The 26,896-nt window shown below is 40.0% G+C and overlaps 1 protein-coding gene across 1 annotated transcript; it reads left to right on the top strand.

Annotated features, from left to right (window-relative positions):
* Window positions 1-6,396: 6,396 nt before the first annotated feature.
* Window positions 6,397-7,036, top strand: LOC147636713 (uncharacterized). The gene has a single exon (XM_086799831.1). The coding sequence runs from the start codon at window positions 6,521-6,523 to the stop codon at window positions 6,986-6,988; it is 468 nt and encodes a 155-aa protein (XP_086655957.1). The 5' UTR covers window positions 6,397-6,520; the 3' UTR covers window positions 6,989-7,036.
* Window positions 7,037-26,896: the final 19,860 nt, after the last annotated feature.

Genomic DNA, 26,896 nt, shown 5'->3' on the forward strand with positions numbered 1-26,896 from the left:
AATGTTTGATTTAGTCAAAAACCATGCACAATGAATTGAAAGTGATTGTATAGCTTAGAAGCATACTCCATAAGCTTTGAGTCAAGCAAGCATCAAAATTAGAGTCTGAATTCTAGGTCAAATTGGCAATTTTCTACCGCATGATGTTCTTGGACAGCTTGATATACACATGGAACTTTTGAGATCCAGGGTCTTCATTAGATAGTGTTTGCCTGATGCTTCTCAACAAGCTAAAGAATGCAAGAATCGGATGCCATTTGGAGGATCAAAGTCCATAGCTAACTTTTTCATAAAAGTCAAAACATATGATATTTGCCCTTGGACTAAAGTGAAGCGGACTACATATTTGGTTAGTAGATATCACAAGCTTTCTATAGAGTTAAAGAGATCCAAATTTGGATATCATTTAAGGGTTTTCCCACTTGGAATAGAGTTTAAGCCCCCGTGCTGAGGGAAAGACCAAAGAAGGTTTTAGAGATGTTGCAAGATGCCACCATTGAGCATAATAATGTGGATGCAATGGATGATGAGAATGTTGCCTAAGTTCAATTGGGTAATTGTGTCAACAATGCTATGGATCAAATGCATGCTAGAGAGTAGAATACACGGATACCCAAGGGGATATGCCTAACACAAACCATCCAATAATAAGTATAGAGATGTAATCAATGATAATGATGATGCATTCTATGATGGAGAGCATGATGGATAGCTTCAACAAGAAACAAGAGATTTTGATTGAAGGAATGATAAGTTCAAGATGTCTTCCCTTAGGAATGAGCTTAAAGGTGAAGGCTTGCATCATGGTGACAAATCCTCTATAGGTACAACTCATGGCGATGAAGAGCCAATGCATGGCACACAAGGATTGGCTTCTTCTTCTAGGATGTATGAAGAAATGGCATCTCAAGCAAGGCCATTAGCAAAGCTAATGAGGTTGGTCATGCTAACAAGGAGAACCATCCACCATCATCAAAGTCTATGGGAGGAGATCATCATCAAATGCCTTCTTCATTCTAGAATCAAGACAAAGGAAAACATGTGGCCTTTGATTTCAGACGCATTGATGGCACTAGGAATGATAGAAGACCTTCCATAAGGATGCATTTTGACAACACTAATGAAGATAGGGATGAATTTAAAGGGGTAAAGGATAAAGTAGTTCTCACCAAGTTTAAAGGGGAAAGCACTTCCAATGAAGAGTTTGAAGAATGGATCAACAAGATGGATATGTACTTTTAGCTCAATCCACGAAGTGAAAGGGAAAAGGTCTATTTTGTAACTCTTCACCTTGAAGGATATGCTCACACTTGGTGGACACACATTTCTTCTCATGGTTACGAGGTCACTCCTTGGACAACTTTTAAAGATGAGATGAGGGATACATTTACATAGAAATTGCACAACAACATGGTCATTGGTGCTTGGAATGATTTGGAACAAAGAGGGTTGAGTGTAAAGGAGTACCCACAGCAATTCCTAAAGCTTGCTTTGCATGTAGAAGGGGTGAGTGAGAAGTATCAAATGATCAAGTTCATCGACGGCTTGAAGTCTAGCATTGGTGCAGATGTAAATGCTCAAAGGCCTTTATCTCTCAAAGAAGCTATAATGTTGGTTGAGATATATGAGAAGAATTATACCGCAATTAGCAGTACAAAGGTCTTCAAAAGGGTGATCAAAGTCCTAGTTCTTATGTGAAGCCTCCAAATAGTTCTACAATGGGATCTTCCATTATTCCAAGATATCCTACGGTTTATGGTAGGGATACAAAGCCAAATTTCAGATTTGGGAATGTCTCTTCCAAAGGCCCAAGTGGAGATGGGAAGCCTTCAAGTGGTGTGACAAAGTGTAATGTGATCAAGGAGGATCGCATAAATGAGCTCAAGAGCAAAGGCTTATGCTTCAAGTGTGGAGAGAAGTGGAGCAAGAATCACTACAAATCACGTAAGGCAAAAAGTTATCCTTGAGTATGATTCTCACGAAACAAGATAATGAGGTACTTGAGGATGATGTAGAAAATTTTGTGGCAATGTTGTTGTTGGGAAAGGAATTTGGTATAACAACTTGTATGACCTATTAGCTTTTGTAGCTTGAGCTAATCTTACAACAAGTAAGCTAAGGCATGAGAGGACAAGCAGGCTAAGGTATGAGCTGTCAACTTTTATAGCCCAAGCCAATGTCATAAAAAGCAAGCTAAGGCATGAGAGGTTTAGGCACTTGGGCTTTGTAGTCTTAAAAGAGATGCAAAGGTTTGGGATAAGCAGGCTAAGACTTTAGAGGTTTGGGCACCTGGCTCTATAGTCTTAAAAGAGATGCAAAGGTTTGGGATTGTGGCACATATACAAGCATTTTCACAGACGTTAGATGTGTGTGATACTTGTATGATGGGCAAGAAGCATCAATATGCATTTCCCATGGGAAAGGAAGAATTGTACAAAGGCTCCTCTAGATCTTGTACATGTAGATCTCTGTGGTAAAATTCCAACCACTACATTGGGTGGTTCTTCCTGCTTCTTATTTTACTAATCAATGAATTTAGTAGAAAGATAGGGGTGTAATTTCTTTGGGATAAGGCTTAAAATTTTAGAAAGTTTAAAATATGGCATAACTTGGTAGAGAATAAGACCGAAAAGAGGCTGAAGAAGTTTTAAACAAAATAAGGAGGAGAAATTTCATCAAAGTGAGTTCAATGCCCACTATAAGCAGCACAGGATCAAGAGAGATTTGATAGCTATTACTGATACTTCATTAAAAATGGGGTTACAGAGCATAAGAATCGCACATTGGTGGAGATGGCACGGAGTATGTTTACATAATTCTTTTTGGGCCAAGGCAATTAACACTATAGTACGTATCCTTAATAGGATTTACATAAAGGCAATAAAGGGCATGACACCTCAATGAGCTTATTCAGGTAAGAAAACCTTAGTTGTATATTTTCGGATAGTTTTGATTGTTTTGTGCATGTTTCAGGCTCATGCAGAACCAAGTGGGATTCCATGAGCAGAAAGTGTATCTTCTTAGGGTATAGTATGAATTCAAAGGGTTATCGGGAGTATACGACTTGGAGGCAAAGAAGATAATTATCAACCGTAATGTGGTGTTTGAGGAACATCCTCATTAGGTGGAGAGGACTCTATCCACACTTTCCCTCAACAAAGAAGTAGCCCAACAAAGACAACCACCAATGATGACAGTACCAACTCCACAAGAGGTGATGATAAAGAAAAAAAGCCTATCGCACCTCATAGGAAGCCATAACCTAAATAGGTGAAGTAGCTCTTAAATGGGAAAGCCCGATCGTGACAATCACAAAAGAGCCAGCAGCTGCTATTCATAAATCTAAGAGAATAGAGGAGACGAAAAGGACCTCTGATCACAATGTCAATATGACCTTGATGGTGGTTGAGATAATGAAAGTACAAGAGCCATCCAGCTTGGAGGACACATTAGCAGATCGAAATAAGAGAGTGGCCATGGAGTTAAAGTTTGACTCAATTCTAAGAAACTGCACTTGGGATCTTGTGGATTGTCCTACAAAACAGAAGGTTATTAGCATCAAATGGGTTCGGAAGGCCAAGTACAAGTCTATTGGTACATTTGATAAGTATAAGGCAAGGCTCATGGCAAAGGGTTTTGCATAGATTAAAGGGTTCAACTTTCAGAAGACATTGGCCCCCATAGCAAAATTGACCACTATTCATACAGTACTTAACTTGGCCACTTAGAAGTGGCTCGTATTACAAATAGATGTGAAGTCAAGTTTTTTGCATGGACATCTCAAGGAGGAGGTTTATGTAGTGTAGCCACTCAGGTTACCCGATTCAGAAAACAAAGTGTGAAGACTCTGAAAGGCACTTCGGAAGGCATTATATGAGTTAAAACAGGCCCCTCACGCATGGTACTAGTGGTAGATACTTTCTTTATAAGTATTGGTCTTTCTAAATGCCCATCAAATACAAATTTATATATTTTCTCTGAGCAAGGTAGGTACATGATCATTGTGCTATATGTGAACAACCTTATTATGATGGGGAACCATGAAGAGAAGATCTGTTAGACACGAGATATTGAATTCAAAGTTTGATATAACAGACCCCGCCGCCGAGGCCTACACATTTCTATTTGGGGATAGAGCTCTGGAAAGATTCAGATTGAATCTTCATATCTTAGCAAAAGTATGTAAGAGAAATTTTGAAAGCATTTGGCATGGCTAAAGTGGTTACATCCATGGAGGTGGATACGAAGCTTTCTATTGAAAATGCATCTCCACTTGTAGATATGAAGGAGTACATGAAGTTGGTGGGAGTGACTTGGATTTCTCTTCAATCCAAGTGATTGTATTTTTGGCCTCATCTTCAACAGCATTCCACCATCTTTTCCATTTGATCTCGGAGGTCATGCGATTTTGGTGCAACTCACATTTTGGCATTTTAATCTTCTATTTACCTTTGGAATTACCTAATTGTGGGTCAACCTTTGGCTTTTATATATAGCCTTTTGTATATGTTATTTATGCATGACCACCCTTTGATTTCGAGGATGAAATTATTGTAGGAGGGGATGGTTTGTAATGAAGGAATTTTAGTATGCAAGCTATGTGTATTCCAAGTAATGAGTGCAGCCATCATTCTCAACCCCTAGATCCCTTTATTGCAATGGTATCAAAGCCTAGATCCCTTTCTTGCATTGGTATCAAAGCCTAGATCCCTTTCTTGCACACACACATAGAGGTTTATATAATCTTTTACTTACAAAGAGCTTACACTTATAAAAAATGCACTTACACGCATACATACATGCACACACATTTTTTATGTTTTAATTATTCACACTAAAACATTCATAATATTTTGGCAATCTAATTATCTCTAGGAATGAGTACTCAATCATCTCCTCAGAACTTTATAACCTAATTACCTCTAGGGATGGGTGCCAATCCCTCTCCCTCTCCTACATACACATACTTGGTAGATCTCTCTCTCTCTCTCTCTCTCTCTCTCTCTCTCACACACACACACACACACACACGACGAGGAGGATTGATCATAAAGGGGGGAGGGGGAGTGGTGGAGGAAAGGAGAAGGCATGAGATGTCTCTCCAGTGCCTCCTCCTTTCCTCCACGCATCCCCCATCCCCCACCCCTCTTCTTTTCTTTCCCCAATGATAGAAGATGTAGGAGCTAGGAGCCAAAGGGCTCTCTCTCTCTCTCTCTCTCTCTCTCTCTCTCACACACACACACACACGCACACGCGCGCACGCACACATGTACACACACACATCTAACGCCCCATGTGCATGTGTGCTAAGGCAACAAAGAGCCGAGAAGGGTGATAGAGGGTGGAACACAAGAGGGGGCAATGGGGGTCCTACATGAGAGGGGAGTCATGGCCACATGGGAAGGTTTAAGGTCCTTACAGTAATAATACTTGATTAATGTGTTTAGTTGACTATTTGAGTGAAAATGTCTAGTTGATCATTTGAATGAATATGAGTGAAAATTTCTAATTGATCATTTGAATGAATATGAGTGAAAATGTCTAGTTTATTATAATTTGAGTGAAAATGTCTAGTTGATGCTTTGACTAGTTGATAATTTGAGTGAAAATCTATAGTTTAATCATTTTAATAAATATGGATTAAGCCTCTAACTACCAACATAAAGCTTGTATTTAAACAATTGTTCCAAACAAATTGCCATGCCACATTAAATAAACCACTTGCCACCCTACATGGAGCCACTTCAAAAATAATGTGTAAGTTCATGAATACATTTAAAAGAAAAGATGATTATTTTTTGGAATATATATTGGTGATTTAAATTTGATTGACATCAAATTACCTTTGGTGGTTGATTTGAGAACTCTTGGACACTACTTAAAAATACAAAGAAACTTAAGGTTACGTGAGAAAAGCCCTTTACAAATATGAAAAGATGAGCAAGAGATGATGAACAAAACAAACAAGGAATGCATATTATGACACAAAGTGTACAAATAGCACCTATGAGTATAGCAGCAAATGATCCAATGGCACCTCTAATAAGTTACACTTACCTTTATACCCATGAAGGCAAGGCGACTCTAGAAGCAAGAGGAGAACATACTTAGCTTGATAAGTGCTAATAAGAGTAATGTAAGGGTTCACCCCACGATTGCTCTTTATCGAGGGGTTCACTCCCCCACATCAACACAAAAATGGATCACTAGAAAAAGATTTGACATTTTTAAGAGACTTCATAAAAGATTGGCATTTCTAAGAGACTTGATAAAAACACCTACATTTTTCAAGGTTAGCAAACCCTAATTTTCTAGGAATCTCTAACAGACTTGATAAGAACACCTACCATTATTCATGGTTAGCAAACCCTAATTTCCTAGGAATCTCTAAGAGACTTGATAAGAACACCTACATTTTCCATGGTTAACAAACCCTAATTTTTCAAAAGCAATCACTTCTCACGGTAATTCTGCGGCAATCTCCCTCATAATTAGACTCTGAAGAGACGTTCCACAAAGCATGGCGTCCACCAGAGGCGCAGGAAGGGTGAGCATCTTCCAGTTTCTGAGGATCTACTGCTTCACAACGGGGGTGGGGGCAGTGTGCTTCAGCGTGTATCTGTTGCTGCGCATGGTGGTGATATGGCAGGCGTCCATGTATGCGCAGAGCCGCTCAGCCCTGCACTTGTCGCTGCTGGTGGGCACAGATGTGGGCGTGGTGGCGGTGATTGTAGCTGTGCTGCTCTTGGCCCCTCGCATGATCATGACATGGATCACCGCCCTCGTCTTCGAGATCGTGCTCAATATCAAAATACGCCATCGCTCCGAGGCCGTGGAGAACGGTAAGCACCTCGCCCGCGAGATCTCCAGGGCCACCCTCCTCAACGCTCTCAGAGGAGGCGAGGTCGCAGCTATGGTGGCCGCTGTCGCTACCCTCGTCGCGCTTGCCTTCTGGAGACCTTATTGGACCTTCTTCGATTCATATTGACCGACCCCAATCCAACAAGAAGAGCTCTCTCTCTCTCTCTCTCTCTCGCGCTCTGACTCCACACCTTTTTCTAGTGCTTAAATTCATTTCCCAAATGGTCTAACAAGAAGAGCTCTCTCTCTTTCTCTCTCTTCAGACCTTTTTCTATCGCTTTCATTCCTTTTCCAAGTGGTCCAATAAGAAGAGCCTCTCTCTCTCTCTCTCTCTCTCTCTCTCTCTCTCTCTCTTCTCATACCTTCTCATACCTTTTTTCTATTGCTCTCATTCCTTTTCCAAGTGGTCTAATAAGAAGAGCCTCTCTCTCTCTCTCTCTCTCTCTCTCTCTCTCTATATATATATATATATATATGCAATAGCACATTGCAATGCCAAACTTGAAATACTCTCCATTCTGAATTTTTATTTCTAAACCAAATCACTGAACATTTCCTTTCTCTTTTATATTAGTGTGATTTTTTATTACCACACAGCCTCTACCTTTGCCTAAATAATCTCTACACATCTTGGACAAAGATTTCACACATTTTTCCTTATTCCAACATCTCATTATTTTGAAGGTCTTATGCGTTTTATCTAATTCATGATCTCATTGTCATCAACTAGAAATGTTTACCTAGTAATAGAAATTTACCCACTTTGGTCTGCTCAAATAAAAATTTACCCATTTTTAGTAATTGATTTCAAAATGTTGCCCCATTTTTAAATAAGGAGGGGATATTTCCATCAAGAAAATTTGTAATAAAAAAATGCGAGTGCATGACTATGAAACTCCAAAGATAAATGTTATGTTCCATTGAATTTAGGACAACTGGAAAACCATGAAAAGTTATAGTGATGTTCCAAGTACTTCTAAGAAAGAAATTCTTTTTGTTAGTAAAATCATTACAATTTACAATGTATAGAAGCATAGTATTTTCACAAGTGCATTGGACACTCCAAAGAAAAACATAACACCTTTTTCTATTGTAGATAGCTTAAACTCAATAGTGCAGAGACACATGTGAGTATTAAGTATGAAAAGATGTCAAAACAACAAGGAATTTTAAGCACCATCGAAGATCTTGAGTAAGGAGGGATGACCACCCAAAAAGTTTCAAGACTGGGGCAGAAGTAAAAATTGCCTTGAGCTGATCAAAACTATTTTGATGGATTGGCATCCATACTATTTTGCAATCCTTCTTAAGAAGATCCGTCAAGGGTGCATCTACCAAGGCATAATCTCTGATAAAAATCCTATACCATCCTGTGATCCCCAAAAAACCACAAACTTTACGAACTGATTTAGGGGACTACCTCGATCATAATAACTTAGTAACATAGATCATTTGTTACAACATAATAACGTAGTAACATAGATCATTTGTAGCATGATTATGTCTACATTAAAAAATAAAGGTGGTGTGATGACCATAACCATCCATGAAAATGATTGTGGGCTTGTCCTCCTTATAAAATCATATCATAACATTGTAATTGATTATATTAAAAAGGTAGAAGATTATTAACAATTACCATTACAAGGTTCAAGGCCTTCTAAATGTAGCATGAATGCAATTTTCCTTGGAGCCTAATTAGTAAGGTGCCCAAAAAAAAACCCTAGGATAGCCAAGGCCTTATTTAAACAACATGTCTTTGACTTGGTTTGCTGATTCAAAAAGAAATTTGTGCAACACACATATTATTTTCTTGGTTTATGGAAATGGTAATGTTGGGAAGCATTTGTAAGCAAAGTGTGTTTAGGTGTTGAGAGGAGGTGAGGATAGGAGAGGGCAAAGAAGAGGGGGGAGGGAAGCGATGGGGTGCGGGGGGGTGTGGTTGGGAAGGGTGTGGGTGGTTTGGTGGTTGGGGGGGAGGGTGTGATTGATATTTGTAACTAGTCTTATATGGGTATTTGTAACTAGTCTTATATAGGTTGAGAACCTATTAGGATCAAGGGCTCTTTCTTGCATATACATTGAATCTATGTATTTTTTCATGTAAACTTTATTTTCTTGATTTCTAAAAATGTAAAATTCAAGGAGCAGTAATAAAATTTGACGTTGCAAGGTTAATATATTCCTATAGTAGGACATATTTCACTAAGGAATTTAAAGTTACTGATGCCAGTAGCTTGGTGGTGTCTTAGGCCAAGAAGGAAGACCAGTCGCTTATACTTCCCGCAAGCTAAAGCAGTATGAAGAAAATTATGCCACCCATGATTTGGAGCTCTTAGCAGTTGTTGATTACCTCAAATTATGGAGACATTATCTCTTGGGGGGAAAATTTCAGCTTGTAACTGACCACAAAAGTCTGAAGTGGATCTTCACCCAGCCTAACCTCAACATGTGGTAAAGGAGATGGATTGAAATTCTACAAGAATATGACTTTGACATCAAATTTCGCCCTGGGAAAGATAATGTAGTAGCAGATGCACTCAGCCGTCGCAAATCTTTCTTACGTGCAATTTCAATGCCAAATGATCCCATACTAGTCAAGGTGAAAGAAGTCTTATCTCATGATCCAGATTATCAGAGGATGGTGAAGTTAGTAGAAGAAGGGAAAAATTCAAGGGATACTCCACTCATGAAGAATCTAATCAAGGGATACTCCACTCATGAAGAAAGCCTTTACTTCAATCATAGGCTATGTATTCCTAAGGATCCTACTTTAAAGAAACTAATCCTCCATGAAGCTCATGATAGTCCCGCTCTGCAGGACACCCAGGCTATGCAAAAACATTAAATACTGTAAGAAGGAGCTTTCATTGGGCAGGCTTGAAAAATGATGTCCTTCAGTACTTGAAGCAATGTCTCTCATGCCAAAGGATAAAAGCTGAAAGGGTCAAGATGCCTGGGAAACTTCAACCCTTGGATATTCCCCAAATGAAGTAGGAGTGCATTAGTATGGACTTTGTCACAAGTCTCCTCACTATACAAGGAGGATATGACTCCATTTTGGTAGTAGTGGACTTACTTACCAAAGCAGCTCACCTTATACTAGCAAAGAAGACCTTCAAAGCTTCTGATGTTGCTTGAATATTCATCAAAGAAGTCTTCAAACTTCATGGTCTCCCAAAGAGGTTAGTAAGTGAATGGGATTCTGACTTCACTTCAAAGTTCTGGCAGTCCTTATTTCAAGCCTTGGGCACTCAACTTTGCTTTAGCACAGCTTATCATTCAGAGACTGATGGCCAGACTGAGAAAGTCAATCAGGTAATTGAGGACATTCTCAGAGCATATTGTGGATGGGAACCAAGACAATGGATTCAATACCTTCCTCTGGTAGAATTTGCCTACAATACATCTTATCATCAAAGCATAGGAATGTCACCATTCAAAGCACTCTATGGGTAAGAATGCTTATCCCCTCTAAATTTCTCTGATTCGACCATAAGAGTTGAGGCATCTAGGAAAATGCTCGAAGAGATGGAGAAACAGACCAAGGCAATCCAAAAGGATATTAAAGCTGCTCAAGATCGGCAAAAGCATTGTGCTGACACCAAGAGGTTTGAAAGGATCTTCAAGGAAGGAGACAAAGTTCTTATACGAGTGTGTCCCAAACGAAGTTCTCTATCACTTGGGAAATATAAGAAGCTCATCCCTAGGTATTGTGGTCCTTATACAATTATCAAGTGTCTAGGTAAAAGTGCCTATAAACTCCAGCTCCCAAAGTCCACAATGTACTTCATGTAAGTTTGTTAAAACCTTATGTACCTAGTCTCGATCATATTCTTGATAATGAATAAGTTGTAATCCCTACTCAAGGAGCCCTTGAATTACAGCCCAATAGGATCATAGATTTTAGAGAAAGGCAACTTTGAAATAGAACTCTTATAGAACATCTAGTACAGTGGAAAGATTACCCTGAGGAGGATGCAACTTGGGAAGGTGAAGCGACACTCTTAAAGGATTATCCCCAATTCATGATGAGATGAGGACATCTCGATTTCTTTAAGGGGGAAGGATGTAACATACCCATCTTCATTAATAAAGAAATATCCATGTAATAGATGAATTTATGAGTTTTTATGGTATAAAAATCAATGATTTTATTGATGAGCCATTTCTACTTAGAATCTTCAAATTCCGAGCCCAAATTTAGAATCTGCACGTAATTTTACCTTATTACAAGATTTTACAGCATCCAAAACGAACACCTGATCAAGCTTATACACGAATTTTGGTTATTTTTAGTTAAAAACGACAACCTTTAAACCTTAATAAATGCACGACCGGGCGTCTGATTAACGAATTGTCTGCACCCCAATGACCAGGGGAACATCCGAGACATTTTCACCAAAAAATCGCCCCTCAGGGCGGCCCAGCACGCAAATCGAGGTCGACCCTCCAAATTTGGGGACCCCACCCCAAAAAGGATCATACACACTCACTAGGGCACCTGTACAATGGCTACGCAAGGACCAAACGTCAGCCACCCATTGTGTGGTCCACACGCAAAAAGGATCGTACACACTCACTAGGGCACCCACCCCAAAAAGGATCGTACACACTCACTAGGGCACCTGTATAATGGCCACGCAAGGACCAAACGTCGGCCACCCATGGTGTGGTCCACACGCACCGCTACTATGTGGACACCCATGCTGCCTCTGACCAAATAGGGTACATGCGTGTACCACTCCTTTCCATGTTCACCGCCACCGTACCTTTCCCCAGACCCATGCAGACCGCTGATCCGCATCCTTTGATGGCACATCATCCTTTCGACCGTACTTTGCGTAGCACCCACGCCTGCACCCCACAGCTATATAACCCCCGCGGTGCTCCATGGCCAGCATGCATTCTTGCATAGCCCATATTCTGCACAAGGCTGTGTCGTCGTCTGTACCGCCCTTCTGTACCTGGGCACAGTGTACTTGTTGCCATACCTGCAGTTGTCCCTTGCTACCCCCTCTCAACTCTCAACACCCCCTGATCTACCAATTTTCATATAAGCCAACCCTTCTTAGAGACAGTGTCCTTAACTCTTCTCCCCCTCCCCCCGTGTGAAGAGACTTCCAGCAGCACCCCTCTTCCCTCAGTAAAACGTTTTTGCCTTCTCCTTAAAAACATCTCACAAATCCCCCCTCCCCCCCATTTGCGTGGACTTTAGCAAGAGGTTTTCTACCTTAGAGAGGGTTTGTGTGCTGTAGTTTTTTGCTCATAGAGTGAGCAAACGATCTCGGAATCGAGATCTAACTAAAGCATTACGACCGCGACAGCAAGCACTACAAGGCGATGTCCAAGATCGCCCCATCCCGGAAACACCAAAATATTACCTCGGGAGGAGCACGCAACAATGAGATTGGAGAAGATGCTCCTAATGCGGCTCCAACCCTCCCGTTGTTTGCAAGCTCCTCAAGGAAATGGTGCCAGGTTAGATTGGTTATCGTTTAAAAAGAGTTTTTCTTTAATATTAATGAAGAAAGAAGATGTGTATCTTTTCCTTTGAAAAAAAGGTACGAAGCTACGATTTGAAGTGATGCTGTATTCAATGATTTGTATTGAAATTGTTATCTTTAAGAGAAAGAGTGCAGGTTTTTCCTGGCTTCGACGCTAACTCCGTTCCGTGCTTGTGTAGCCGGGTGGCATCAATAGTAAATCCCAGGATTGGCCCAAGGTATCCCTCATACCATTGGGAGAATAAGGTTTGCCGATTGAGGCGAGAGATTGTGATGCTGTCTAGTTCTGAGGGCCCAAGCTAGTGCGGTGAATAAGCCCACCCTAGTGCGTAGACATCCCTCTGAGGGGTGGGAGGATCGAGCGACAGAGCCTGAGAGGGTGACATGCCGACTTGAGTCTTCGCTAGCGGCAGCCGACCACGAGGTGTATGGTCCCGTAGGATTTTGCCCAGCATGTAGAGGCTGGAAGGCCGAATTCTAGATCATCGGCAGTATAACGGAAAAGAATGAGAGCCGGTTTGTCTTGTATGGAATTAATTCATGTATAAACTTTTTTTTATAAATCTTGTCTTTGGCATTATTGTACTGTGGAAAAAGGATGTTTTAACAAACATTATGAAAAGGGCCTTAATTAAGAAACATGTTTATTCATGTCAAACAGTGTGGTAGGATTAATTAGAAAACAAAATTGACACATGAGTAGGGTGGAAAGTGGGAGGATGGAATGCCCCGATGGCACCATCCTCTATGGACAGGTGGACTCGATCAATCGGGTAGCTTTCCAACAAATTAAGTGAAAGCCCTACGCTAGATAAATAGGTTCTCAGGCAATTCTATTCTAGAAGACTAGGCCAGCGGCTCTGCCTTGCATAGATGAGAAAAAAAGCATTATCTCTAGGAATCAAGACTGGTAGTTGCCCAAATTATGATCAATTACCCTATGGGTGATTTGATTTTTAGAAGACCATGCTCCCCCTGCGGGATAGGACTAGGTCTTACCTATGAATCGTATCCTTGAATCTCTGCATGGTCAAGGTGTCGATGAGTAGGAAATTTTCTCCAAGTTAAGACTTAGTGGACTATCTTAAGTGTTTTCCCTATTTTGGAAGGGGGGAACCTTACAACAGTCACATCCACATCAGCATTCTCGAAAGAAATGCGTCCTTTTGTCCTAAGTGCCATTGAAACCAACATATCATGTCTTTACTGTTTTGATGAAGGGGAGAGTGTGCTTGCCATGCTAGGAAATATACAAGTCATTCTTGATAAGTTGTGCTAGCCTTCTACATTATTATAATTGATGTTATAGAGCTAATGATGGTGGGAACACCCTCATTAGAGAGAGCACATAGCCCTCATTAGATGAAAAGATGCAAGGAGGAAGAGAGCCTGAGCTCTTGCAAGCACACACACACTCACACAAACCGAGCATAAACCCTAGAAGAGAACACACAAGATGAGAGCCTAAAAATTGAACTTCTTCACAACAAAAGGGTTCTACCAAAAGATAAGTGAAATACGATAGAAGTACTAAAGTGCTATGAAATAAAACAGAGTAGGTCAAAAAAAGAATGCATAAAAAAAGGAAGAAATAGTATTTATGACTCAGTCGGTCTCGTCGGTCCTAGCGACCAATTTAATTAGGAATGCCATGTGAAATACGATAGAAGTACTAAAGCACTATGAAATAAAACAGAGTAGGTCAAAAAAGAATGCATAAAAAAAGGAAGAAATAGTATTTATGACTCAGTCGGTCTCGTCGGTCCTAGCGACCAATTTAATTAGGAATGCCATGTGTCATCTTGCGATAGGTGGAGGGCTTGTGACCTTTTCACACGTGAAGTGCAAGAGTCGGTTCATGTCGTGAACTATTTTGAAGTGTTTCACAATGTGAAGTATCCCAGACCAGTTCATGCCATGAAACCGTCTCTGATCCCTTATGCATGTAAATCGATACCCTATGGCAACCTATATGCTCAAACACTCAAGGCCACACATTATGCATTCAGAGGAGGAGATTAGTACACGTGAAACGAAGGATCATGTTTCACGACATGAAAGGCATACTCCTTTACCTTGCACCCACTTACTTGGGGATGGGTACCTCTTATGATCCTCCTCCTTTACGGCCACGTAAACTAGTGGGATACCTTGGAACTTGTGGGTATTTGTTGTTGTAACTATTTCAGTTCAGAGTGAGAGCTTCAGATTTTTCCCTCCATCCAGTTGAGAAGTGTATCCACTGAATCCCGGTGGTGAACTTGTTCTATTTCTTGTGCATGTGAGTGCACGTCTTCTTTACCCTAATCCACAAATTTAGTCAACTCTTTCTCTCTAGTGGATGACATTGGTGGTGGCGCACTCCCCTATTTACCTAATTGATCAACTTTCTTTTGCCAGACCAATGTTGGTTGTTCTTTAGCACTTAATTTAGCAATGGATTGGTTTTATTTGTTCATGGTCTCTTCCATTGTCCTGAAGGTGCTCACAACATAGTGTTTTGGATGGGTCTTTGGTAGCCATACTATTGCGCTCCCTTTATAGTAACCCTATACTGCAAGTAAGTCCTTTTATGGACCCATCGCTTTTGAATGTTAAGTTGAGTGCGGGCTTGCCTGGAATAATTCTTCTTGTCCTTGGGGTGCCTTTCTAGTACCTTTCTTGTAGCATGGATTTTTTGGTTGGATTCCCATGTGTTCCTGTCTGTATCATAGTACCCTTGGGCTCAAAGCTAGTTTTTGGGATGTTGATGTAGTGGGTACTTATGCTGCTTTGCCTGTGGTGTTCTTAAATGGAGATGAGGTTGTGATGTAGATGCTTCCTCTATTATGGCCTCTTCTTTTTTTGGTATTGGTTGCTCCATGTCAAATGTCATTGCCTATTTTCCTTTATTTTATGGACTCCATAATGGCACAGTGATGGTGTCCTTGCCAATCATTGAGTTGCGCAGCCCGTTTGTCCCATTGGATGTGACAATTACTGTCGCATATCCAGGATCTCCCCAGAATAATCTCTTCCTCCATGGATCCTACAGGCATGACAAATACCTTTCCAACCAAGGGATTATTTCTTATAGAAATATTACCACCCAAAGACCCCATGGTTTTTGTGAATGCACACTGCGAACTTGTGCATCAAATGCCTCGAGGTGAGGTTTGCCTAGCCACCCATGTTTCATAGCAGATCAAGTTATGACTCAATCCCATATCAATCAATGCAATGCTTTTGGTATAACTCTCTTTCGTAGAAACTCTTACATTGAGACATGTAAGCTTAATTTCCAAGTCTTCCTCGTCAAGCAAGGTGAGTGAAGCCATGTTCACATGTAGCAATTTTCCCTGGAGTCTCTGCTTTGCCTTGGCTTCTTCTAGAGCTTGTCGAATTTTTTCTTTGGCTAGCTCCTTCTTTAGTTTCAGAGAAGATGCTCTTGTGCAAGCATTTCTTGGGTCAGGGGTTCGTAATACTTTTTGAGATTGCTCCTATGTAACCTTCCATTTCTACTCCCTTGATGGTTTCGATTCGAATTGACCCTTGAGGGGTGATTTTGGACACTCTGAAAGGTCCTAGCCCTCTATACTTGAGTTTCTTTTTCTTGGTGCTCCCAACACCATACAGGAGGAGACGAGGTCTCTTGTTTTTAGTTCCTTGTGTTTTAGGTTATGGTCAAACCAACGTTTTCTTTAGAATTTCTCAACCGTAAGCCCATGTGATGCAATTAGCCTGATTTCATCAAGTTTTTCCAAATCAACAAATCTCTCGACTAGTGCATTTTCAGTAAGCCTTTCCTATATTGTAATTCGTAGGCTTGGAACTAAAAACTCCATGGCCATCACCGCATCCATGCCATAAGCTAAGCAGAAAGGAATATACCTTATCGCTACCTTATACAATGTATGATAAGCCCATAAAGCTGTAGTCAGCTTGTGTTCCCAATCTGTGCGAGTGGCTTCTAGGATTTTCATCAAAATATCACATGAATCTTGTTGGTGCTCTCTGCTTGACCATTTTCTTTTGGGTAATAAGGTGATGAATTGCAATGTACTATAAGAAATCTTGTAAGTGTTCAATTACCTCATTAATGAAATGTGAACCCCGGTCCTGACTAACTCAAGTGGGCAACCAAATCTAGAAATGATTTGTTCGTATAAGAACTTGGCTGTGGTTTGAGCATCAGCTTGTTTAGAAGCCATTGCCTCTACCCACTTTGTGAAATAATCTATGGCCACGATCACATATCGAGCTTATGAGACGGATGCGTTGCTGGACTAATGGGTCCAACAAAATCAATCCTCCATTTCTCAAAAGGGTTGTCTTACAATTATAGGAGTGAGTGGCATCCTGTCTTTTTGTTGTGGAATAGGAAATATTTAACATTATTCGCATCTTTTTATAAACTCTATGGTGTCCCTAAATAACGTAGGTCACCATAGACCTGCTTGAAGTACTTTACGAGCTATAGATTCTCCTACAAAATGTCCTTTGGCTATTCCTGAGTGTGCTTCTTCTAATATTATAACAAATTCATCTTCTCGCACACATCTTCTCAAGATATCATCTTTGCCTAGCTTATATAATTCTCCAGTAATCAATTGATAAGGTGTGGCCAACTTAATGAGCCGACACATCTTATCCTTGTTCAAAGGTTGATCTTGTGGAAACCCATAAACTAGATAGTTCAAAATTTCCTCTCCACTTAGGCACCATATCAAGTTTGAATAGACAAGCATCAAGGAGGTCATCATCAATGCTAGTTGTAGATTCTCCGTTTGGAATTCTAGACATATGGTTAGCTAACACATGTTGTGTTTCCTTTCTTACTGTGACCGTAAAGTTCCAAGAGTAAAAGTAACCAACGTGTGATTCTTCTCGTGGTGCAGGGTTTATTCACCAAATATAATAAGGCCTGATGATCCACAAAGAATACAAACTTGTTGGCTAGTAAGTAATGTCGATATTTCTTTACAGCATAAACCATGGCCAACCCTTCGCGCTCTGTAGTGGTGTAGTTCATCTCTGCATCATTTAGTTGATGACTTGGCAAAGCAAACCGGGTAATCTAATTTGAATTCCCCAGGTTGCACCAATACACATCCTATCGCAAAATTTGATGCATCGATGTGTACATGGAATACAAGATCTCAGTTGGGTGGCCTAAGAATAGGTGCACTTGCCAGTGCTTTCTTCAACTTATTGTATGCTTCTTGGCAGTCATCAGTACATTCAAAGAAAATTGGTAATTTGTACAATGGTCTGGCCATTTTAGCATAGAATAAGATGAAATGACAATAATACCCAATGTGGCCCATAAACCTCTGTACACCCTGGTGGGGGTAATTCCAAGATCAAATTTACCTTACTCTCATCCATGGAAATACCGTTCTTAGACACAATATGCCCTAAGATTACACCATGTTTGACCTAGAATTGACATTTTAAAGAGTTTAAGGATATACAATATAATCGACATCGCTCAAAAACCTTCCTCAAGCAAGCCAAAAAATCAATCCAACGTGAATGTACACATAGATCATCAATGCATATCTCCAGCCACTTTTGCAAGTAGTCCTTGAAGACTGTGCACATCAATCGTTGGAACGTGTGCTGGGGCATTGGTGAGGCCAAAAGGCATGACCGTATAAAGCATATGTTCCCCAGATTGTATTGAATGCCGTTTTGTGCTGGTCTTTTGGTGCTATGGACACCTAATTATAACCTGAAAACCAATCTAAGAAGCTATAAGCTTCTTCACCTACTACCTGTTCCAATACATGTTGTGGGTAGTGGTCTTTCTTGGTAGCTGCATTGACCTTTTTAAGATAAACACAGACCCTCAACTTCCCATTCTTTTTTGGCACAATCATGATTGATGAGAGCCAATCTGTCTGCTCGATTTCATAGATGAAATCTACATCAATGAGTTTATCTATTTCCTCCTTTACAATTGCTGCACATTTTGGGTTCATTTGATATGGCTTTTGCCTCGATGGTCTTGATCCATCCATGATCAAAATTATGTGTTAGACCACCTCAAGTGGTACACCCTTCATTTTCGTATATTTCCAAGCAAAGCAATCTTTGAATTCTATGAGGAGAGCAATGAGTTCTTGTTCTTCAGCTGTAGTTAAATCCTTAGCAATATAGACAGGTTTGGGATCCTCCCTTGGCTCAACAAGGTCAACTTCCTTAACTTCAGCTGGACCGTTCGTAAGACGTGGATTGACCATATTCCGTTACCCTTTTAGCTGTCAGTAGGACCACTTTTCGTTCGTCGATGTTGTATGTCTTAAAATGGTCAGGCAGCACTGAGAGTAGGTCTGGCATGTCATTCTCCTCATCTTTTGTCTAGCATGTCATCCTCCTCATCTTTTTTCTGAGCCATCGCCTTTTCAGCCTCACGCTTGGCCTCAGCGAAAGCCTTGTTTCGTTTTCTACGTCCTACCTTCATGAATTTAGGCGCTTCCAGCTCTTGAGGTATACCTTCTCTTCCCGTTTTCCTTCCAAGGTTATCTTACTTAACTCTTCGCTCCTTGTGCACCTTAGTGACCTTGAGATATCTCAGCCACTGAGCGTCCGTGAGTTTACTTTGTAATAGGGCATTTCATTGAGCAATATACCTCTTTTGTTTACTCCATCTCTTGAGGCGTTGGGTGCTATTGCAGCCTTCTGATCTAGAATCGTTTCTGCAATGCTTCATCCTCCGTTTCTTCTTCTCTTGGTTGCACATCTACCATGCGTACCAAGGTGGTAGGAATGTTCCATGATTCCATGTATTGGGTTCCTCTAGAAGGCAACACATATATAGTAGCAAGCACATGCATCCAATTTTCACTAAAATTCGGGGGTGGAAGCAATACGTACATTGCGGCTTCTTCCTTGTCCCATGCACTCTCCTCCATTGGTTGGCAAACTTGTAGGGATGTGGTTCATTCGGTGGTGATCAAATCATTTCTAAACAATTTCTTTTCCATTGTATGTGCCTTCCATGTTTGTAGATCAGTCTTTAGAATGTGTGAATCCTTTAAAACATACACTTAATCTAACGCCCAATCATGCACCAATTTGGCTTCCCTCATGAAAGGTCTACCCAAGATAATATCATATGAATCTGGTTGGCACAGAAAGTTCATTACAATAAATGTATGATGGTAGCGAAACAAAAAGACCTTGAGTCTAATTTTTTTCAATAACCCCATAGATCTTGAAGATGTTCCGTCTATTGTTTTGCCGATTAGATCTGCTCTTTCCAATTCTAGTTTACTCCAGTTTTCCCAACATCGTTTTATAATGATGCTTACCCCTGCTCCTCCGTCCAGGATAGCCAGTGCTTGGTATCCATTATGGTGAATTGGGATCATAGCATTTGTATCATCACTCTCATAATACCGGCCCAGTTAATTGATATGTATTTTAACAAATCTAGGAGCTCCTTCCTCTTTAGGTACTACTAGGTTTTTCTCCGCTAGAGGTGACTGAGTCTCCTCTCTGCAATGGACATTGGGTTTAATCTTCCTTCTACCGAGCCCTTAATATCTGCCCATAATGCCGACGTATTGCATAACAATGGTCCCAACGGCATTTTGACAGTGGTGGACAATATGGTTTGCGAGACTGCCTATGTCTCTAGGCTCCCTGGCAAGTGAGGGTTCCTTCCATGTGTTTGTTGCATATTCAACCCTAGGGATTGAAGGGATAGACAATTCTTGCTCTACTTCCTCAAACATTCTTGCCACCATGAGTTCACTATGAGTCCCTTCCTCAAACATTCTTGCCACCATGAGTTCACTATGAGTCCCTTCCTCAAATCCTTCTAGAATTGGAGTAGGCACTTCCGATTTCCTTTCCTTTATCAACTCATTTCTTGGATACACTGTATCCCTAGCCCTGTTAGCCCTTAATTTGGCTTCATAATTTCGTTGTCTCCTTAACTAGAGCCTTCGTTTCCTCAAGCTTCCTTATCTCCTCGTCAACATTTGGTTATTCCCCAATCCCTTTAGGGGTTTCTGGTCTCTCTCTTGTGGTTTCTTGGTTGTGCCCATCCTGTTTCGGCACTTGGTCATCTACATCCCTTGATTGGGTGGATCCGGTGTCAATGGTATGAGCCTTCATTTCCTCAAGCTTCCTTATCTCCTCTCGTCAGCGTTTGGTTATTCCCCAATCCCTTTAGGGGTTTCTGGTCTCTCTCTTGTGGTTTCTTGGTTGTGCCCATCCTGTTTCGGCACTTGGTCATCTACATCCCTTGATTGGGTGGATCCGGTGTCAATGGTATCTTCTTCTGACCCATCTTGAATTGTGACCATGGTATCACCATTGCCCACTTTCTTCACTCTTCTCCCAGTTTTAGAAGTTGTGACATCTATTGGGTTTTTTCCCTCACCCACTTGTTTTGCTTGTGCTCGTGTAAAGACATTCACAACGGTGTGATATTCCCAGGACGCACACTTATAGTCCTGATAGTGCCATGGTTAGAAGTGGAAGCCGAACCACTAGCGCGCAATATGAATAGTCTTTAATCAAATGATCGACCCCACACTTAACACAGGATAGTGTTGGCATGGCATTGGTCAATGCTGCTAAGGGCTGGGCATGGCTCGCATTATCCATAGTCTTATTAGGGCACTCCATTATGAATAGTCTTTAATCAAATGATTGACCCCACACTTAACACAGGATAGTGTTGGCATGGCATTGGTCAATGCTGCTAAGGGCTGGGCATGGCTCGCATTATCCATAGTCTTATTAGGGCACTCCATTATTCGATGAGGTCCACCACAACCAAAACACTGTAGTGGCCCCTTCTCATAGTTGAGTTTATGTCTTTACCTTTCCATTGTACCATGGGTTGGAACACTAGCACCGACATGTTATTCTATAAGACATAAAACTTTGGCGCGATCTCCACGGCCTCCTCATAGTAATCATTATTGGTTTCTAGCTCACACGTGACTTCATCCTCATCCAACGGCTCCTCGATCAACACTTGGTTAATTTTAACCTGTGCATGCTATCAAATTTCTATCGATTTTCTGCTGAATTTTAGTAAGGGCCAGCATGTTGATGCACCGGGTTCTCTCTCGTGTGCGTAGCATTTTTTCTCTAATTTGAATTTTCCTTCATTTTCTTTCTCTCGCGTGTGAACACCTCTTAGGTGAGAAGATTTGATTAATGCTAATCATAATTAGAGATTAATTATGATTAGTGTAAAATCAAAATTATGCCATAATCTCTTTGTTTAGAGATGAAGTGTTGAGAGACGTGGGGGATGATGTTGATGGAGTGGAGAAGTGGAGAGAAAAAAAGAAGCTTCATCTTCTCCTTCAAGTAATTGCGCACAACGCGCGCGCCGAGGGGGTTGGGGGAGGGGTTTGAGGGCGGCGACAGCCTACGCCCCCCCACGAATCTTCAAAAAAAAATTTATAAAAGCTTTTGATTCAAAGCTGTTAAAAAAAGAAGAAGAAGAAGATGTTGCTTCTTCTTCTCCCACGCTCACTTGTGCAGAGCCGCGGGGTGGGGGGTTTTTAAAGCTCCATGGTGGTGGCGTTCTTCCAGTTCTTCCAAGTTTTTTTTAAAAAAAAAGCTTTGTAAAGCTTTTGAATAAGCTTTGTTAAGATTTTTTTATTAAATCTTAAGAGAAAAAAAGAAAAAAATATATATTTAATTTTCATGATTTGAAGCTTTTAAAAAAGAAAAGGGAAACTTCATTTTCATGATTTAAAAAAAAAACAAATTCATGTTGAGCCCTTTGGCCTTTGGGATCCATTTTTTTTAACCTTTCAAATTCCAAGAATTTCTTATCTTTTCATTTTCCGCAACCCTCGGCTTTTCGCATTCCGGGGTGACTGTTCGGGTTCCGAAATATTTGTCCGTTCATATTCTCATGTGTTCGGGCTACAATTAAATTTTCAAAAAAATCTCAAAAATTTATGAAAAATTAGACAAAGGTTTTTTCCAATTTTTGGAATATCCGTGTTTGTCGTTTGGCATGTAACGTGTGCGTTCGGGCACCCATGACCATTCGATTTCTATAAAAATCTAACTTTTTTCCCATAAAATTAGAAATTCAATTAAAATTAGAGATTTTAATTGGATTTGAGGATTGTCGGGCGGAGTTAAAAAAAATTCATGATCAATGGGACTCTCGCTCGAGGTAATTATGAGATAATTACCAAACTTAGGAAATTTTCTAAAAATTATTTTAGAAATCCTAGAAATTGATATTTTTTATATATCAATTGTATTTTGGTGAATTTTATCGCAAAAATTTTCTTGAAAATTAAGATTTGGAGTGCCATAAGATAGGATTTGGTGAAATTCAGAATTAGTAAATTTTGAGGTCCTAGAAAAATAGGGAAAATTAGAAAAAAAATCATGATAATTCTTTTTTTTAGAATTTAATATTTTCTTGGGTTATTTAGTGTTGAAGTACGTTTTCACGTGCTGACATTAAATAGATGCGGGTTGTTCGCATAATATCAATGTAAGTGTGTCTCGTATTACTAGCTTTTTTCGTTTAGATTAATTTTAGACACTATTTTCATGATTTTTTACCGTTGTTTAGCCACCAAATGCTAATTAAAACATTTTTTCTTATGTGCAATCAGTTCTAGTGAATTAATTTGCTAGATTATTTTGGTCAAGGGTGGTCAAGTGAAGTTGGCTCGAGTGATTCATGATTTTCGAGAACCTTATTACCATGGCTCAATTTAACTTCTGAATTAATGGTAATGTCGACGAGATGCATGATCAACCCGACTCAAGAAGGGAAGATCTTAATTTCCAAGTTGTTGAAGAAGAGGAGGCTTGTTGGAAAGGGTGGATTTTATTAGATGGTTTCCAAGTTTTATATGGACTCATCACCTTCTGCCTAGATCACTTGTGTCGAGTGGTTTTTTAATGAGTGCTACACACGTGTTTCACTTGCTTACTTTGGAGTTCTGCTTGAATGACACCACATTCATATACTCTGGATTGATGAGTTGGCCACCAGTTTTAATGCTTCTTTTGGCATAATCAATGACCATTAGATGGCATGCATTGATTTTTATGATCAACTATGGTTTTCATGGATTCGAGGCACTCCTATGCTTTTATCCATGGTTTTATGAGGATCTTTTGATCTTTTGGATAATATCATGTGCTTTGAAGATAGCATTTGCCTTCATTTTTGCACATAATTCTGGAGTATGTTCCTTGTACTCTTGTACATATTCCAACTTAGATACCTAGTTGTTTATGTATCTAGGTGAATTGTTATTTTTCTACCCCTGCTTTATTGTGTTTATTGGGTAGTTATCATTAGAAATGCGCCAATACTTTAAATTATTTTCTAATGATATACTCAGAAAGAGTTATTCTTTGATGTGGTCTCAGATATATAGAGACAAGTTTTAGTATGTGAAAGTCTGAGATAAGGCCATCTCATTCCTTTTATGCAGGATTTTAGTCATATTTCCTAGACAGCATACTAGGGAGTTCCAAATTGGTAAGGTATGTATGGGTGGTATCATGGTGGTATGGGATGCTAGCAATCCCTTATCTTATCAAATAATTTGAACTCAGGATTATTGCCTTGCTTACATCACTTGGCATGTTAACCCCAACATTCAAAGACAATCTTATTTTCTGACTTCACTTGAAGTTGTAGTGTAGGCGTTCTCTAGATAAACTTCTTTTATCTATAGCCTGCATGTTTTGATGGGTGTAATCTTGTCGTCATTTTCACTTGTTGAAATCTCTTTCTTTAGAGTTCAACGAGTTTATCTTGTTGTGTTCGGATTAAGGAATTTTGGATTCTTCCTTTGTTGGTATTTCTTTCTCTAGTTCCGTCCTTTAGGTGATTTATACAGTCCACTAGATGATTTACGGATGCACATATGTGACTCATCGAGATGTTGATGACTCCCTATGTTGATATGGGTAACACGGGACACCAATATTTTCCTGTGCAGATGTGGGTACGTTGGGCTACTGATGGATCCCTGGTTCCTGCCATTATAATGCCGTATCTTCCTCTTTATTCAAAATGGTTTACAAACAAGTCTTCAAGAAATTGGAAACTATTTTGAGTATGAATTCCTCTGATCACCCGCAGGCTGATGGGCAAATAGAGCGTATGAATCAGATTTTAGAGGATATGCTTCGTGCGTATATCTCTGGAAAACCATCGAGTTGGGAAAAGTATCTTCCAATGATGGAATTTTTCTATAACAGTTCTAAGCATATGGCTACTGGTTATAGTCCGTTCATGCTCATGCATGGGTATCAACCCAGGCACCTGTTGATGTTGGTCTTAAGGACATTGAGCTTGACGCATCGAGAGGGATTTCTTATGTGATATGTAGGAAATGCTAGCCGAAGCTCAGGATTCTATCAAGAGTGCTCATGATAGAGCACAGTTTTATGTTGATAGGGGACACTCACCTCGGTCTTTTGAGCCAGGAGCGTTGGTTTATTTGAAAGTTCTTAAAAATTCTCAGACTTTGTCAGCAAAAGAGTGCTCAAAATTATCTCCTAGATATTATGGTCCATTTCGAGTTATACATCGGATTAGCACGATTGTGTATGAGATGAAACTATCTCCACATGTTAGAGTTCATCCAGTCTTTCATGTCAATAGACTGAAAGAGAAGCTGGAGGTGAGGATAACACAATCACTTCTAACAAACTTGTTAAGATCGAAGATTTATCCTGTGTTCCACATGAACCTGAAAAGGTATTTGAATTCAGGGAAAGGAAACTTTGTAATCGCTTAATCCTTGAGGGTAAAATTAAGTGGAAAGACAAGGAAATCAAGGATTTGACTTGGGAGTCAGTTGAGAACATTTAGTGCAAGTTTCCTTCTTTTCCTTGCGAGAGTCCAATGTTTTGAGAGAGGGGAAGTATGTTATATGCACATTATTTGTGCATATACTAGGAGGGCAACCCACCTTAGGCATGGGAGCATGGGAACATGCTCTAGTGGGGCAAGGGTTAGGTCTAACCTTGGGTTGAGGTTAGGGTCAAGCAACCAAGGGTCACACATGGAAATGAAGAGTCAAGAGTCACTTGAGTGATTTCCTATATAATAGGGGCATGGGGTACTCTCAAGGGATGTTCTCTTATGTAGAGCATGGTATCTACTTTCTTGCCATTTCACACTACAGCTACGTGCTGTTGGATTGAAGGCATACCTCTTGGTGGTATGGGACACCAAGGTTAGGTATGTGGTTCTTCATTATTTTCATGTGTGCACCCTTGGACTCGAGGGTGGACGACGGGTGGATGAGTATATGCTTGGATTATGCATGTTTATGCATAATGATTAGCTAGAGAGCTCTATGGGATTTTAACAGAAGATCCTTTTTAAACTCTTATGATCCATCCATCACCACGGTAAACCTCTATTCAAGAAAGTCATGTCTCCATAACTTTTGGGCATGTATAGTTGTAAGTAGGTTTAGATCATGCACTCCATAGTTTCTCTCATGGAAGTTGAGCTTTCTAGACTCATATGCAAGTAGTCGTCCTCCTTGAGTTAGGACTCCTCTAATTGCCAATCCGCTGGCATCCATGATTGCTTATCAAACTCTAGTAATTTAAGAATAGGGCTTGTCACTTAAGTAGATTTTAACTTGTCGGCGAAAGAACTGTAGCACATAGGTGTTCATTTGAATGGGTTTTCATTCTTCAAGAGTGGGGAAGCTATTTTTTCATACTAGGGTATAAAGATTCCATACCAGCCTATTGAGCCCAAAAATCCTCATCTTTAGCTCTGGCCAATCTATAATAGCTTGAAATTTGGTTGGGTCTATTGAGACTCCATCTTTTGACACTATAAAGCCCGAGTATTCAATCCAATTTGTGAAAAAATATACTCACTCTTCTAAATGAAAAGTGTGTGCTTTCTAAGTATCCTTAGAATTTTGTGTACATGCTCCTCATGACTAGCATAATCCTTAGACTAGACTAAAACATTATTAAAGAATATCATTGAAGAATACAAGGACAAAGTCATCTAAGTGCTCTTTGAAGATCTATTGCATTAATTGATTGAAGGTTTATGGGGAATTATTTAATCTAAAGAGCATTACAATGAACTCACAATGTCCATATCGGGTATTAAAGGCTGTCTATTAGGTATATCTTACTCTTAATAGTATCCTAACTTCAAGTCAACCTTTGTAAATACCTGAGCACTATGCAAGCAGTGCAATCAAAAAGCTCATCTATCCTTGCAATTGGATACTTGTCTTGATGGTAAGTTGGTTTAAACCCCTATAATCTATGCACTGTTTAAGTGTTCCATCCTTCTTTTTTTGAAAAAGCACAAGAGCTCCCCACACTGATATATTAGGCTAAATAAACTCTTGATTCACTAATTGCCTTAATTGTTCCTTATGTTTAATGGCTTTTGGGACACCCATTTTGTAGGCTAGCTTATCTAGGGGTTGGGCTCTAGGAACTAATTCTATTTTGTGATCTGCTTTGCAAACATGTTATGAGAATGTATTTTTGAGTCGCCTAAAGCCATTGATTGATAGGAGATAATGAAA

This window comes from Cibotium barometz, chromosome 7 (genome assembly GCF_041138505.1).
Source record: "Cibotium barometz isolate CiBa-2024 chromosome 7, ASM4113850v1, whole genome shotgun sequence".
NCBI classification, from domain to species: domain Eukaryota; kingdom Viridiplantae; phylum Streptophyta; class Polypodiopsida; order Cyatheales; family Cibotiaceae; genus Cibotium; species Cibotium barometz.

Excerpts from the sequence above, each read along its gene's own strand:
- LOC147636713 (XM_086799831.1), top strand. The coding sequence starts at position 6,521 with ATGGCGTCCACCAGAGGCGCAGGAAGGGTGAGCATCTTCCAGTTTCTG.